A 15,091-nucleotide genomic window follows, 5' to 3' on the forward strand; every position below is an offset into this window, starting at 1 on the left:
CATCTACTGTGACACCCTCCCCAACACACACACACACACACACACACACACACACACACTATCCAGCCACAAAACCCCACCCCAGCCAGAAGTGTTCCCACTGGCAGCACTGTGGTCAGCCTGCTTTGTGCATGCCCCAGGCAGAGAGCCTTAAGGATAGTGCTACTGAGAGTGCCTTGTCTGGTGCCCCTGCTCTGGATCCGGTCCCAGCAACTGCCTGCAGTTTTGGGGGTGCTGCAGGGACAGGCTGGTCTGCACCGTTTCAGTCCCAGAGTCTGCTGCATGGGGGCTCTGCAAACACATATTCACAAGAGTGGATGGGATGACTCCTACCACCAAGGGAGGGATGAGTCCCTGCCACAGTGAGGATGGCCCCCTGATGGGCCTGAGCCTGCGTGTCGTCTAGTCACTTGTCCAGTTTACAAGGCTATGGGGCCCCTGGAAGGCTCTGAGGCCTGAGGAGCAGGAAGGGGACAGAGTGACTCTAAGTGTTCCAGAACCAGCTGTTTCTCCATATCTCTTCCAGCACCTGCACAGAAATCAAGGTGTGCAGATGTCACCCATGGTACAGGGAGGCTGTGGGGGTGTCACAGGGAGGGCCTATGCTCTACGCCCCAGCTCTGAAGCAGAGGGTGGTAGCAGGCTGGCGGAAGAAACCTGGGGCTCTAGCTGGCCCAGGGTCAAGTTCAAAGCTAGGCCCCAAAGCAGGTATAAGAGTGTATGTGTGGGGAGTCGGGTGGTAGAGCAGCAGGTTAAACTCAAGTGGCACAAAGCTCAAGGACCAGCGTAAGGATCCCAGTTTGAACCCCCGGCTCCCCACCTGTAGGGCAGTCGCTTCACAGGTGAAGCAGGTCTGCAGGTGTCTATCTTTCTCTCCCCCTCTGTCTTCCCCTCCTCTCTCCATTTCTCTCTGTCCTGTCTTACAAAGATGACAACAACAATAATAACTACAACAATAAACAAGGGCAACAGAGGGGAATAAATATTTTTAAAAAAGAGTTTATGTGTGTGTGGGAGGGTTGCAGTTTGCCATAAGCCCCTGGCAGTGTGAGACTCCACGACTAGCTGGAAACTCCCACTTTTACCTTTGGTCACCTGAGCACACTTCACAAGTAGGCTGTGGTGACAGGGAGGCCGAGGGAGCTCAGGGAACTCCCCCCACCCCCACCCAAGCTGTCTATAGACTAGCTGTGAGCACATCACAGTCCCTGGGAGAATGAGTCACTCCTCGAAGCCACAGCCCCCAGCTGTCTGTCAGCAGGGTGACCCAGCACCAACAGCTCAAGGACAACCAGGTGTGTGTCTGCATGGATGCCTGGGCAGGGTTGGGGGTGCTGGAGCTAGCACTGTCCCCTCCCTCCAACTCTGAGCAGTGGTTGGGGGGGGGAGCATCCTAGCAGGGAAGGGAATGCTGGTGCAGTTGCTTAATTGTTGCCTGTCATCACTGAAATGGGTCACCCAGAAACTGGGCTCTTTCTAACCACAGCAGGTGCCAAGTCCCCACCTCCTTGCATACACAGCAGGCCCACTGTCTGCCTTCTGAAGGTCTCAGGGAGACCAGCCAGTAATGGGATGTCTGACCTCCCCTCCTTTGGGAACCCTGCCTCAAACCACTGTGGGGGGACACCTTTTGATCCCCAAACTTTACCTTTACCCCACCCCCAATAAGCACACCAAGACAGCAATTTCGGTCTAGGAATGATGAACATTTAGACATGGAGCTAGGCTCACACCTGCCAGCACCACACCAGGGGCGGGCAGAGCAGGGAAGGACAAGAGAGGTAGGGAGTGGGTGCTTCAGGCCATCAGTCAGGGCCTGGGCTCAGCTAGTGGCTGCTGGGGGTGGGGTGGGGAAGACTCAGCCATGTGACTCCAGAGTGCCAGGTCCAGGGAGGTCACAGCAAGGGCTCAGGGAAGCAGGAGGTCTGTGCTCCCCACCCATGGGGGCACAGATAGATGGAGGGTGGGATGGGCAGCAGCCTCAGCCAGGGCTCGCACTTCTGCCTAGGGAAAAGACACAAGTTTTCAGTCTATGTTATGCAGATGATAACAGTACAACAGATTCCAATCCTGGGCTCCTGGCTTCCAGTTTCAGAAGGTGGTTATGCTGTGGCTGAGGCCTAAGATACCAACCACAGAGAGGGCAGGCTGGCATCTATTTTTCCAACTTCTGGATTCAACAACTGTCCACAGGAAGTGTTTGATAGAAGCTGAGGGAATTAAAGTCGTGGGGGGGGGGTCCCCGCCTCCCGCCCAGAGAGCTGCCAGTGAACCTCAAGGGAGAGGACACTCACCCCTGGATACAGCATTTGGGCCAGCTGCTGCACTCCATCCTGGCTGCGGGCTTGTCCAACACACCAACAAAGGGAGAGCAAGCAGCTGCGAGCCCTGCTCCCTAACACAGAGCTAGCAGGTGGCCTTGGGGCACTCGGGCCGGAAGCTGGCACAGGCACAGGCAGGCTGGTCTCCGGGCCACAGTAGTTTCCAGATACTAAGGCACGAAGCTAACCTAAGTCCACTGGGGTGGGGCTGGAAGAAGAGACAGATTCCAAGGACCCCCTTGAGCCGGCCAAGCGCACAGTGACTGAGCAATGACAACAGCCTGCTTGGCGTAGGCTGGCGGGGCAACGTGATGACCTGGGGGTGCCAGTGGCTCTTCTAGCAGGGTGGTGTCCAGGTCGCCCATATAAATGCTTCCAGGGGACTGGGTGATCCTAGACTGAGCCAGCACCTCTGCATAGGCCCAGGGCCAGTCTGGAGTTGGAAGCTGGGGCAGATGCCCGATGACTCCTTAGCCCCATGTGGACCAGTCCTCTTCGCGTCCAGCAGGCCTTGCATGGAGATGCTAAGGAGGAGCAGGAACGAGGCGGGAAACGCGGGCGGGCACTTCAGGGCTGCCTTCTCAGCCCCCCCGGGCGCCCGAAGGCCGGGTGCATGAGGTTCTCCGTAATGTAGGCCACCAGCAGGCAGATAACCACCAGCATGACACAGATGGAGCCGCCCACCGCCGTCATGGCCACCACGATTTCCCGCATGCCGGCCGGCTCAGCGGCGAACTCCACGCACTCAGCAGGCCCCGCAGGCTCCGGGGAGGGGGCGGCGGGCTGGACGCGCAGCGGTAGCGGCTGCAGGCACAGGCGGTAGCGCACGCCGTCGTGCACGTCGGGCAGCAGGTAGTCACGGCAGGAGGCGCCGAGCAGCACGCGTTCACAGGGGAAGCGCGTGTAGGCCCCGCGCCACGAGCAATTGAGCGCAAAGGCGCGCACGCCCCGCGCGGCGGCGGGCGCCAGGCGCCACTGCAGCAGCACACTGCGATTGCGCAGCACGCTGGCGCGCAGCGAGCGGCTGGCCGAGGCGTGCGCCGCGCAGCCGGGCGCCTGGCAGTGGAAGCCGCGTGCGGGGCTGCGGAAACACAGGCGCCCGCCGCCCGCCTCCGGGCCTTCGGGCAGCACCTTGTATGGGCACCAGGGCGCATCGGCCGCCGGCTCCCAGCTCGCCAGCGTCGGGGTGGCCTCGGCGCGGAGCGGAGGCGCGCAGGCGGCCAGCAGCAGCAGTAGCGGCGGGGCGCGCATCATGCGGCTAGGCCGGCGCGGCGGGGCGCGGGCTCGCGGGTACCAGCGGTGGGTCACGCGCTCCCGCCGCCGCTCCCCGCGCCCTCCGCCGCCGCCCGCGCCGACCCGCCTCTGCGCCCTGTGCGCGCTCGGACCCTGCGCGGCGGTGGAGGCGTGGCCCAATGCCCCGCCCCCCCTTAACCCTCGCGGGGCCGCGGCCTCCCGCGGCCGCTCCCTGCGCGGGTCGCGCGCCGCCCGCCCGCCCTCAGCGGTCCTGGGGCGGGTCACCCTCCGCCACCCGGGTCGCTACGCCGGAGCGGAGGAGGCGGAGGCAGCCGCTCGGCTCCCGCGGCTGGGCGCCCTGGGGAGTCCCGCCCGCTCCTGGCTTCCCAGCCTTTCCTGCAGGCGGGCGGGCTGTGGCGCGACGGGCTGCTCCCGGCCCCCAGAACCTGGCCCCATCGGGATCTACGGCGGACACAGCAAAGGAAGGGTTCTGCACACTCCAACGGGATCGGCGAGCCTTTTGCTTCCTTCTCTGGCTGGACTGCGCTTCCTAGGGGCCTGGGAGGAGCCGAGAAGGCTGGACCCTAAAGACCCCCCCCACGAGAGGCCCAGACTCGGCTCTAATTGCTCTCCCCAGCGCAGGCACAGCCTCCCCTGCTGAGCATCCCTCTCCAAGATTTGACCTGGAGAGGGATTCAGGCCGGACCTTGGGACAGCCTCCCAACACGCCCCGCTGGCTAGGCAGGGGCACAATCTACTCTATTGGCTTTCAGCACTGTCCTCCCCTAGCTTCACCCGGGCCCAGACCATCCCGTGTTCAGGACAACCCTTAAAAAAATTTTAAATATTTTATTTATAATTTATTTTAATTTTTAAAATGTATTTATTTTCCCTTTTGTTGCCCTTGTTCTTTCTCGTTGTTGTAATTATTGTTGTTATTGATGTCGTCGTTGTTGGATAGGACAAAGAGAAATGGAGAAAGGAGGTAAGACAGAGGGGGAGAGAAAGATGACACTTGCAGACCTCTTGTGAAGCGATCCCCCTGCAGGTGGGGAGTTGGGGGCTCGAACCGGGATCCTTATGCTGGTCCTTGCGCTTTGCATGGCGCCATGTGCGCTTAACCTGTTGCGCTACTGCCCGACTCCCTTATTTATTTTAATGGGAGACGGAGAGAGACCAGAGCACTGCTCAGCTCTGGCTTAGGGTGGTGCTGGGGCTATGAAGCCTCAAGCATGAAAATCTCTGCATAACCATTATGCTGTCTCGCTCCTCAGGACAACCCTTCACGAAGCAGGAACACTCCAGGGTCAATGTGACTGCCTCCTGCTGAGGGCTGCTCCTCCCGGAGGTAACAGGGACCCTGGCAGCTGTGTTCCTTGCTGTGGGGAGAGATGAGGGGTTGGGTGGCTGCAATGCTCTTGAGTACTTGGTCCCTAAGATGTCCCCATGCACAGGGCACCCACCCTACCCTCAGCCTTGCTAACCCCGGACCATTCTTCAGAAGCCTGGGTTAGAAACACCCATTTCCAGAAGCTATCAGAACCTGAAGTCAGAGCAAGTTGGAAGCGGTTCCCAGGCCCAGCACACTTGCTTCCCTAGCTTGGGGGACCCAGACCTCAACACCAGGCCTCTCCTGTTTCCTGGGACACTGACTCTAGTGGGAAAAGACTGGGCATCCAACAAGAGCAACAAAAAGGGAATAAATAAATATTAAAAAAAAAAGACTGGGCTTCAAGGTTTGCCTTGAACTTAGGAAGCAGCGGGGGGGGGGGGGGGGGCAGTTTGCGCTACCACTGAGCTAAGGGCTCTGCTGTCCCCATGTGGAGGGCATGGTCTTTTCGGTGGGCAGATTAGAGTAGGCGAGCTTGGCCACCGCTGCCCTCTGCAGGAACTCCAGGCAACAGCAGGCTTCAGAGGGCAGGCGTCACCCATACTGCCCCTGTGGCTCCAGACAGACTATGACACACATAGTCAACGACTGCCACCTCTCCAGATTCAAAGGAGGTCTCGAAACTTTACATCAAGCTCAACCTGACGCTGTTGACTGGCTATGGAAGAAGGGCAAACGCTAGAAGAAGACAAGTCTGCTCTGCACTCAAGCTGCTGAATCAATGAAGCCAAACAGCTACCTCCAACAATCTTGATGCACATAGCCTTCACCCCACCTCTGTCCCCACACCCAGCTCTGCAGCTACCGACAGCCAGCAGAACGCCCAGCTTGGCTTGTCCCCCAGAGATGCAAAGGCTTCTGCCCCCTCCCCATTCCCCAGTTTGCCTCAGCCTCTGCATCTGCCGTCAGTCCTTCATGAAGTCAGTGGGTTTGCAGAAGCAGTCACTTCTCCCCCAAACGCTAAGGCTCTGGACATCCACCGAGCTGTGTAGACCGCCCCCCTCCACTTCCATGCATGAAGAACACCTACCTACCTGCTTCCCAGACCTACCCTTCACTGTCCTTTTTTGAGTCCTATCCCACACCTCTGGCTTGGGGTGGCTTCCTGGGCCATCCAGTGGAAGCCAGGGGGACTCTGCAGACCCTGGACACTGGTGGGTGCCACGAGGTGGCAGAACAGAGGGGAGGGCTGCTGGCGCTTACGTGGGTGGGCTCTCAACCCGAGATAAGCTGCTGACCTTCTCGTCTAAGGTTCAAGGGACCTTTAGATGCAGAAGAAGCACCAGGAGAGGTTCAGGTATGAACTTCTACTTTATTTAGAATAAGTACAGGTTTTATAGCAAACAGAACAAAGGACATTTTTCAAATATGTCAGAAATTACAGGTTTCTTAAAGGGGTACTATGGTGGGGGGGTAGGAATGACAAGAATTGATGAGATACAGAAAGGTCAAGGCAATTATTTCCATGATGCAAGGCATTTTAATTATCTAAAGGTATTAAGAAAAACATAGTGGTAAAACCAGTAAGGTGAGATAAAGCAGAGAAGGACAAAGTTTAATGTAAATCATAGATATCAAAGACAAGGAAATAGGTGTGGGGGTTTCACTGCCAGGGCAAGGCTTGTGATGGAGTATGCTTATGTATGTGATCAAAGGATGAAAGGGTGGTGAACTCTGGGTGAATATAGTGAACTTATAAGCAGGCAGCCATTTGGTCTGCTAGCAGGGGAGTGAACTAAGTGTGAGAGGCTGCAGGCTTCTGTGAGCTTTGAGAGACTAACAAGGGGAAACTTGATCATGGAAAGCATTTCCCTCTTAGCTCCATCCCTAGACGGGAGAGTCTAACAAGTGGGGTGTCTTTCCAGACCTCCTTCACAAGGATGGGAGAGCTCCCCTAAGCTCTGCTGGCTTTCACATAGTCCCACAGATGGCCACTAGCAGCTTCCCCAGCTTGGGGGGCCAGGGAGGCATGCACCTGTCCTGATCACCACTTCACTTGTTATCATGGTGGATTGGCAGGGCTCATTCACTGTGCCCAGGGAGTGACAGGGCACTCAGGCTGGACCCCTTGACCTCAAAACTGATGCTGAGGTTCAAAGGAAAAGGGTGATTGCATCTCGGACAGGAAGCCAGGAAACCTGACCAAAGTATCTCTCCATGTAACCAGATCCAGCCTCATCTGAAGAAAGTCCACACCCTTGACTTTTTTTTTTTTTCCTCCAGGGTTATTGCCGGGGCTCGGTGCCTGCACTATGAATCCACTGCTCCTGGAGGCCATCTTTTCCCCTATTATTGCCCTTGTTTTCTATCGTTGTTGTTGTTATTGTTGTCACTGTTGGATAGGACAGAGAGAAATCGAGAAAGGAGGGTGCCACGGACCACCACAGCGGATGAGCAGCAGGAGAGTCAGGGGTCTCGGAAGGTGACCTCCCCGGTGGGTCAGGAGTCGGCGTGAGGGAGAACAGACAGACACCACACTCTATTGGAGGGTGAATCTGGACTCATTTTAATAGTGAAACTGTATTAGCTTTTATATTTTTTCAGGTTACATATAAACAACTAGCTCATAAGGAAGTAGCAATAAGCATCATAGTCTTGTGGCTTTGGCAGGCTACATGTTACTCCCTTATTTCTGTAAAGAATGGTACAATACTTAAATCGCCCTGTTCTCAGGGGAGGTCATACTTAGAATTGTTTTTGACTTTTGCTGAGGGCTCTTTCTATCATTAATCTTCTATGGGGGGCATACAGATCTTTGCCTAGTCGTGGGCCACTGCTCATCTAGATCTGGTACAGTTTAACTATTAATTTTTCTTTGTTTTGATACGTCAACTTGTACCTGGGAGACCTCAATCTCTGCATTCTTTCTTTGAGGGGCAGGTCATAACATGACTTCTTTTGTCCGTCTATGCTGACCCACCTTCTCCACTTTCATAATGTAACTTTCAAATATGCCCTTGTGTAAGGGAAAGGGGGTGCTTCTGATTCTCCATTCCCACCAGGCACTGCCAAAGTGTTATTAATCAATTGTGACAGTATAATTATTTGTAACAATAACGGGGGGAGAATGCGTCATCCCATTCTCGTCCTCCTGCCCAGCTTCCTTGAAGTCTGAATGCAGGTCCAGAGGAGATGACCCTGTCAGGCCCCCTGGCGTTCCTGGGGTGCCACAGGAGGGGAAGACAGAGAGGGGAGGTGGGGATCTGGGGACTCCAACTGGGATCCTTAGGCCAGTCCTTGCGCTTTGCGCCACATGTGCTTAACCCGCTGTGCTACCACCAGAACCCCCAAGCTTTCTATTTCTATTCTCAACTCTGACACCATCTTCCCATGTTAGCATGTTAGCTGTTGGGTTCAGGAAAAGTTAGTAAAGCCATGGGCCCCTTGGAATATATCTAAAATAGACTTCCTAGCTTCTTTCACCATAAATTTCATCTGCTATAGTCTTACTTTGAGGTTTCTGATTATTAAACAATTTGTTCTGTTTTATACCTTAATACTTGTCAGCCACCAAGTGGCAGATGCTACTGTGATGCCAAACTGACTTCCCCAGGCAGACAACCTCACCAATGTACTCCTGGAAGCCCACCATTCCAGAGGCCTGCCCTACTAGGGAAAGACAGAAAATAGGTTGGGAGTATAGATCAACCTGTTGACGTACATTACCAGCAAAGAAGTAATTACATAAGCCAGAGTATCCACCATATTCCCAGATGGATAAAGAATAGGGAACCTTCCAATGGAGGGGATGGGATACAGAATTCCAGTGGTGGGAATTGTATGGAATTGTACCCCTGTTATCCCACAATCACTAATAAGAAAAAATAATAGGGGAGTCAGCCAGCTAAGTGCAGGTGGCACAAAGTGCAAGGACCCACATAATGATACCAGTTTGAGCCCCCCAGCTTCCCACTTGCAGGGGAGTCAATTCACAAGTGGTAGAACAGGTCTTCAGGTGTCTTTCTCTCCCCCTCTCTGCTGGGCTAGCGTAGGGGTGCCTCTTCCTGGGCGCATACTCTCTGGGTTAGAGAGAACTTGACAGGAGCCAGCCTGGACTGCTACTCACTCAGTGACGCGAGGGAGATGACTCATGAACCAAGCTCGTGGTGAGGCAATGCAATTCTTTATTGATCAGAGAGCCAAGGCTTTTAAAAGGCAGATCTGGAAGTGGCAAGTTGGAAATGGAAATGGCTAGGAAAGGGGCAGAGAAAGGCAAAAGGGGACTGGAAAGGTAGAAACTCCTTTAGCAACTGTTGCGAGGGTTTTAACTGGTACGATTAATACTACCCTGTAGGCAGGGAGGGTCTTGAGGGTAGAAAGAAGATAGATCAAAGGAATGGAATGGGTGGGGATCTTTCAGGCAAAACAACGATTATGTAGATAGGCCACCATAGTATCAGGAAGGCAGGGTGCTTTGTGAGGCTCCTCACAATTTCCGGACATCTCCTTCTTTCTTTTTATCTAAAGACCATAGTATCAGGAATGCAAGGTGCTTTGTGAGGCAGGGAATGATAGACGGGGAAAACCTTTGGGGTTACTCCTGTTCCTCCTTGCTCAACCTCTCGGTAGAGAGAGAGAGACTGACAGGATAGACTATAGATTATCTCTCTCTGTCTGTCTCTAATAAATAAATAAATAATCCTTTAACAAAGTGGAGGTCTGAGCAGGTGAGATAACATAATGGTTATGCAAAGAGACTCTCATGTCTGAGGCTCCAAAGTCCCAGGTTCAGTTCCCATTCTCTGCACCACCATCAGCCAGTTGAATAGTACTCTGGTAAAAAAAATAATAATAATAATCAATAAATAAAAAGGGGGGAGCAGGTGGTAGTGAAGCGGGTTAAGCACACATGGCACAAAGCACAAGGACCCACGTAAAGATCCCAGTCTGAGTCCCCGACTCCCCACCTGCAGGGGGGCCACTTCACAAGCAGTGAAGCAGGTCTGCAGGTGTCTGTCTTTCTCTCTTTCTCTCTCAATTTCTCTCTGTTCTATCCAACAACAACAACAGCAATAACAACAAGGGGAACAAAAATGGGGAAAATGGCCTCCAGGAGCAATGGATTCATGGTGCAGGCACCGAGCCCCAATGATAACCCTGGAGGTGGAAAAAAAAAAGTAGAAAGTGGGGGTGGGAGGGTGGGCAGCCAGGTGGTGGTGGTGCACCTAGCTGAGCACACATATTACAATGCTCAAGGATCCAGGTTGAAGTCCCCTACAGCAGGGGAATGCTTGACAAGCAGTGAGGCAGTGCTGCAGGTATCTTGTTCTCTCTCCCTCTTCCTCTCAATTTTTCTGTCTCTGTCCATAAATAAATATTTTTTTAAAGGGAAGAAAAAAAAAACTGGCAATCTCTATCAAGCAAAATATTTCTCTAACTTCTGTGAATCCAGTAGCAAATTAATCCCATCCAGGGAGGGAGATTTGGGACCCTCCCCTTTGTGCTGCCCTTTCAGAGTGGAGGTGACATGTACTATCTGAAGGTGGGGGCATCTCGTGGGACTGAGCTTTTCACCTGCAAATAGATGTAGTCAGAGTTGACCAGACTCTAGGACACCTTCTCAGAATCTGCTGAGACTTGGAGCTCTGCTGGATGTGGGAAAGGCACACCAGACACTGTCACATATTATAGTAATCCCGAGTTCATCTTTTTTGTTTTTAAAGGTATATTTATTTATTTTTAAATATTTTATTTATTTATTATCAGATAGAGACAGAGAGATAGAGGGGGAGGGGAAGATAACAAGGAAGAGAGATACCTACATCCCTGCTTCACCACTTGTGAAGCTTTCCCCCTGCAGGTAGTGACTGGGGGCTTGAACCTGGGTCTTTAATGTGAATACTTAACTAGGTGTGCCACTGCCTGGCCCCTAAATGTATATTTATTTATTAATAGTAGAGAACCAGGACATCACTCTGACACATGTGATGTCAGGATCTGAATTCAGGACCTTGTATTCAAAAGTTAGGGCCACTTTACAGGTTGATTTTGTGTGTGTGTGTGAGTAATTTTTTATTAATTAAAAAAAATTTTATTCAATTTTCCCTTTTGTTACCCTTGTTTTTTATTGTTGCTGTTATTGATGTCGTTGTTATTAGATAAGACAGAGAGAAATGGAGAGAGGAGGGGAAGACAGAAATGGGGAGAGAAAGATAGACACCTGCAGATCTATTCACCGCCTGTGAAATGACTTCCCTGCAGATGGGGAGCTGGGGGCTTGAACCAGGATCCTTACGCTGGTCCTTGTGCTTCTCGCCACAAGCGCTTAACCTGCTGCACTACCACCCCACTCCCGAAGTTAACTTTTTAATGTTAGAAAGAGACAGGAGAGGAAAAGAGAAAACATGGAAGCTCCCCCCTTCAAAGCTGGGGGCCACCTGGATCCCAGATTGTGTGTGTAGCAGAGCAGGCATCTTCCCAGGTGCTAAGGACATAAGTTATTTATTTTTTTTACCAGAGTACTGCTCAGCTCTGGCTTATGGTGGTGCAGGGGATTAAACCTGGGACTTGGGACTTTGGAGCCTCAGGCATGCAAATCTCTTTGCATAATCATTATGCTATATACCCCTGCAGGCAGGATATGAATTTTTGATGTTATATATGACATCTTCTTCCTCCCATAATTAGATGCCTCCTTTTATCTCTGAGAAAAGGATTATCTGGTGTGCTATCTGGGTCCAGATCATTACTTTGACCTGAATAATATCACTAATAGAGGCTGGGTGGTGGCACACCTGGTAGAGCTCATGTTACAATGTGCAAGGACGTAGGTTCAAGTGCCTGGTCCCCACCTGTAGGGGGAAAGCTTCACGAGTGGTGAAGCAGTGCTGCAGGTGTCTGTTTCTCTTCCTTTCTATCCCCCCTTCCCTATTGATTTCTGGCTGTGTCTATCCCATAAATTCATTGCGCCAGGCAATCAATTTTTTCTTTTAAATTATATTTGATAGGATAGAGAGAAATTGAGAGGGGAGGAGGAGTTAAAGAGCAGGGGTAGATAGAATAATGGTTATGCAAAGAGACTTTCATGCCTGAGGCTCCAAGGTCCTAGGTTCAATCCCCTGCACCACCATAAGCCAGAGCTGAGCAGTGCTCTGGGAAAAAAAAAAATAGATAGCCTGCGTCATGCTCCTGAAGTTTGCCACCCTGCCAGGGGGGACCAGAGGCTTTAACCAGTGTCCTTGTATATGGTAACTTGTTGTGCTACACTAGTTACATCACTATGTGTCCCTCCCAAATCTTCCAAACAAACTCAGCTGAAGGAGCTGGGCAGTAGCACAACGGGTTAAGCGTCTACAGTGGGAAGCGCAAGGACCGGTGAGGGATCCCTATTTGAGCCCCCAGCTTTCCACCTGCAGGGGGGATGCTTCGCAAGTGTTGAACAGGTCTGCAGGTGTCTGTCTTTCTTTTCTCCTCTGTCTTCCTCTCTTCTCTCGATTTCTCGCTGTCCTATCCCACAACAACAGCTATAACAACAATAACAACCACAACAAGGGCAACAAAATAGGAAAAAATAACTTCCAGGATCAGTAGATTTATAGTGCTGGCACCCAGCCCCATTATAACCCTCAGCTGTGGTTTAAAAGAAATGACTGGGGAGTCGGGCGGTAGCGCAGTGGGTTAAGCGCAGGTGGCGCAAAGCACAAAGACCAGCGTAAGGATCCCAGTTCGAGCCCCCCGCCCCCTCTCCCCACCTGCAGGGGTGTCGCTTCACAGGCGGTGAAGCAGGTCTGCAGGTGTCTGTCTTTATCTCCCCCTCTCTGTCTTCCCCTCCTCTCTCCATTTCTCTCTGTCCTATCCAACAACAACATCAATAATAACTACAACAATAAAACAACAAGGGCAACAAAAAGGAATAAATAATAAATAATTTTTTTTTTTAGAAAAAAGAAAGAAATGACTATGAACAGACATGCTACATGCGATACCACCTCCTGGGCCTTGCAAACCACTTTTAGGACCAGAGAGCTAGTTTACCCTGTAGGACACAGGTCATGCCATGAGAGCAGCCCAGGTTTGAATTCTGGCAACACATGGAAAGTGCTAGGCACTGGAGGAAACTCTGGTGCTATGCTATCTCTCCCTCTGTGACTTTTTTTTTTTTTTGGTTTTTTTAAAATTTATTTCTTTATTGGGGAATTAATGTTTTACATTCAACAGTAAATACAATAGTTTGTACATGCATAGCATTCCCCAGATTCCCATTTAACAATACAACCCCCACTATGTCATTCATCATCCTTCATGGACCTGTATTCTCCCCACCCACCCCAGAGTCTTACTTTGGTGCAATTTGAGCAATTCTAAGAGCCTCCACACTCCTGGAAATAGTTTCTTTCTTCTTCCTCTTCTTCCTCTGTGACTTTCTACCTGCATGAGAAAAGCATCCCAGGAGTAGTAACATCACATATGTACATAGCACTATTTCTGCAAACAAGTGCTTTTATCACCATGATGAGGAGGTCAGAGAAAAGACCTAGGCCATGTTAGGTATGACCTCAGCCCCACCCTGAGTTACTGAAACCACCCTGAACCCAACCAATCAGAGACGAGCAGGGAAGTGAGAAAGGAGAACAGCCATTGACCCTAAACCAACTGTTCCTTGTTCTGCGTAAACATCCCCACCTGTACCCACCCTGTGCTAACTATAAAAAGCTGAGATGAAAAATGTTCGAGGTCGCGAGACTTCCCCTGCATGGAGGCTCTTGGGACTCAAGCTTAAGCTTGCTAATAAAGGCTCCTAAAAAAAAATAATAATAAATAAAATAAAATAAAGGCTCCTGTACTTGCATGTGACTCTGGACTTTCTTGCATGCGATGGGGACCTGAACTTTGTCTTCTTCTTTTTTTTTATTTTTTTATTGGGGAATTAATGTTTTACATTCAACAGTAAATACAATAGTTTGTACATGCATAACATTTCCCAATTTTCCATATAACAATACAACCCCCACTAGGTCCTCTGTCATCCTTTTTGGATCTGTATTCTCCTCACCCACCCACTCCAGAGTCTTTTTTTTTTTTAATTAAAAAAAAAAAAAAACCCTCAGACTTGGGCCATCTTTCTACTTTTTTTATTAATTTTTTAAATATTTATTTTCCCTTTTGTTGCCCTTGTTGTTTCATTGTTGTACTTATTACTGTTGTTGTCGTTGTTGGATAGAACAGAGAGAAATGGAGAGAGGAGGGGAAGACAGAGGGGGAGAGAAAGACAGATACCTGCAGACCTGCTTCACCACCTGTGAAGCGACTCCCCTGCAGGTAGGGAGCTGGGGGCTCGAACCGGGATCCTTCCACGGGTCCTTGTGCTTTGCACCACATGCGCTTAACCCGCTGTACTACCACCCAACTCCCCACTCCAGAGTCTTTTACTTTGGTGCAATACGCCAATTCCAGTTCAGGTTCTACTTGTGTTTTCTCTTCTGATCTTGTTTTTCAACTTCTGCCTGAGAGTGAGATCATCCCATATTCATCCTTCTGTTTCTGACTTATTTCACTCAACATGATTTTTTCAAGGTCCACCCAAGATCGGCTGAAAACGGTGAAGTCACCATTTTTTATAGCTGAGTAGTATTCCATTGTGTGTGTGTGTATATATATATATAATATATATATATATATATATATATATATATATATATATATATATATATATATATATATAACAACTTGCTCAGCCACTCATCTGTTGTTGGACACCTGGGTTGCTTCTAGGTTTTGGCTATTACAAATTGTACTGCCAAGAACATATGTGTACACAGATCTTTTTGGATGGGTGTGTTAGGTTCCTTAGGATATATCCCCAGGAGAGGAATTGCAGGATCATAGGGTAGGTCCATTTCTAGCCTTCTGAGAGTTCTCCAGACTGTTCTCCACAGAGGCTGGACCAATTGACATTCCCACCAGCAGTGCAGGAGGGTTCCTTTGATCCCACAAACTCTCCAGCATTTGCTGCTGTTACCTTTTCTGATGTATGACATTCTCACAGGAGTGAAGTGGTATCTCATTGTCTTTATTTGTATTTCTCTGACAATCAGAGACTTGGAGCATTTTTTCATGTGTTTCTCAGCCTTTTGGATCTCTTCTGTGATGAATATTCTGCCCATGTCCTTCCCCTATTTTTGGATGTGGTTATTTGTTGTCTTGTTGA

At 50.7% G+C, this 15,091-nt stretch overlaps 1 protein-coding gene and 1 long non-coding RNA gene across 2 annotated transcripts; one reads left to right on the forward strand and one right to left on the reverse strand.

Annotated features, from left to right (window-relative positions):
* Positions 1-1,685: 1,685 nt before the first annotated feature.
* On the reverse strand, positions 1,686-3,722 carry FNDC10 (fibronectin type III domain containing 10). Its single transcript, XM_060199859.1, has 2 exons — positions 2,295-3,722; positions 1,686-2,004 (listed from the first exon to the last, which is right to left on the reverse strand). The coding sequence occupies exon 1, from the start codon at positions 3,573-3,575 to the stop codon at positions 2,889-2,891; it is 687 nt and encodes a 228-aa protein (XP_060055842.1). The 5' UTR covers positions 3,576-3,722; the 3' UTR covers positions 1,686-2,004; positions 2,295-2,888.
* A 276-nt stretch (positions 3,723-3,998) lies between these two features.
* LOC132540896 (uncharacterized) lies at positions 3,999-5,264 on the forward strand. Its single transcript, XR_009552063.1, has 3 exons — positions 3,999-4,602; positions 4,829-4,902; positions 5,059-5,264. It is a non-coding gene; the product is annotated as an uncharacterized LOC132540896 (long non-coding RNA).
* Positions 5,265-15,091: the final 9,827 nt, after the last annotated feature.

Source organism: Erinaceus europaeus, chromosome 10 (assembly GCF_950295315.1).
Source record: "Erinaceus europaeus chromosome 10, mEriEur2.1, whole genome shotgun sequence".
Taxonomy (NCBI): Eukaryota; Metazoa; Chordata; class Mammalia; order Eulipotyphla; family Erinaceidae; genus Erinaceus; species Erinaceus europaeus.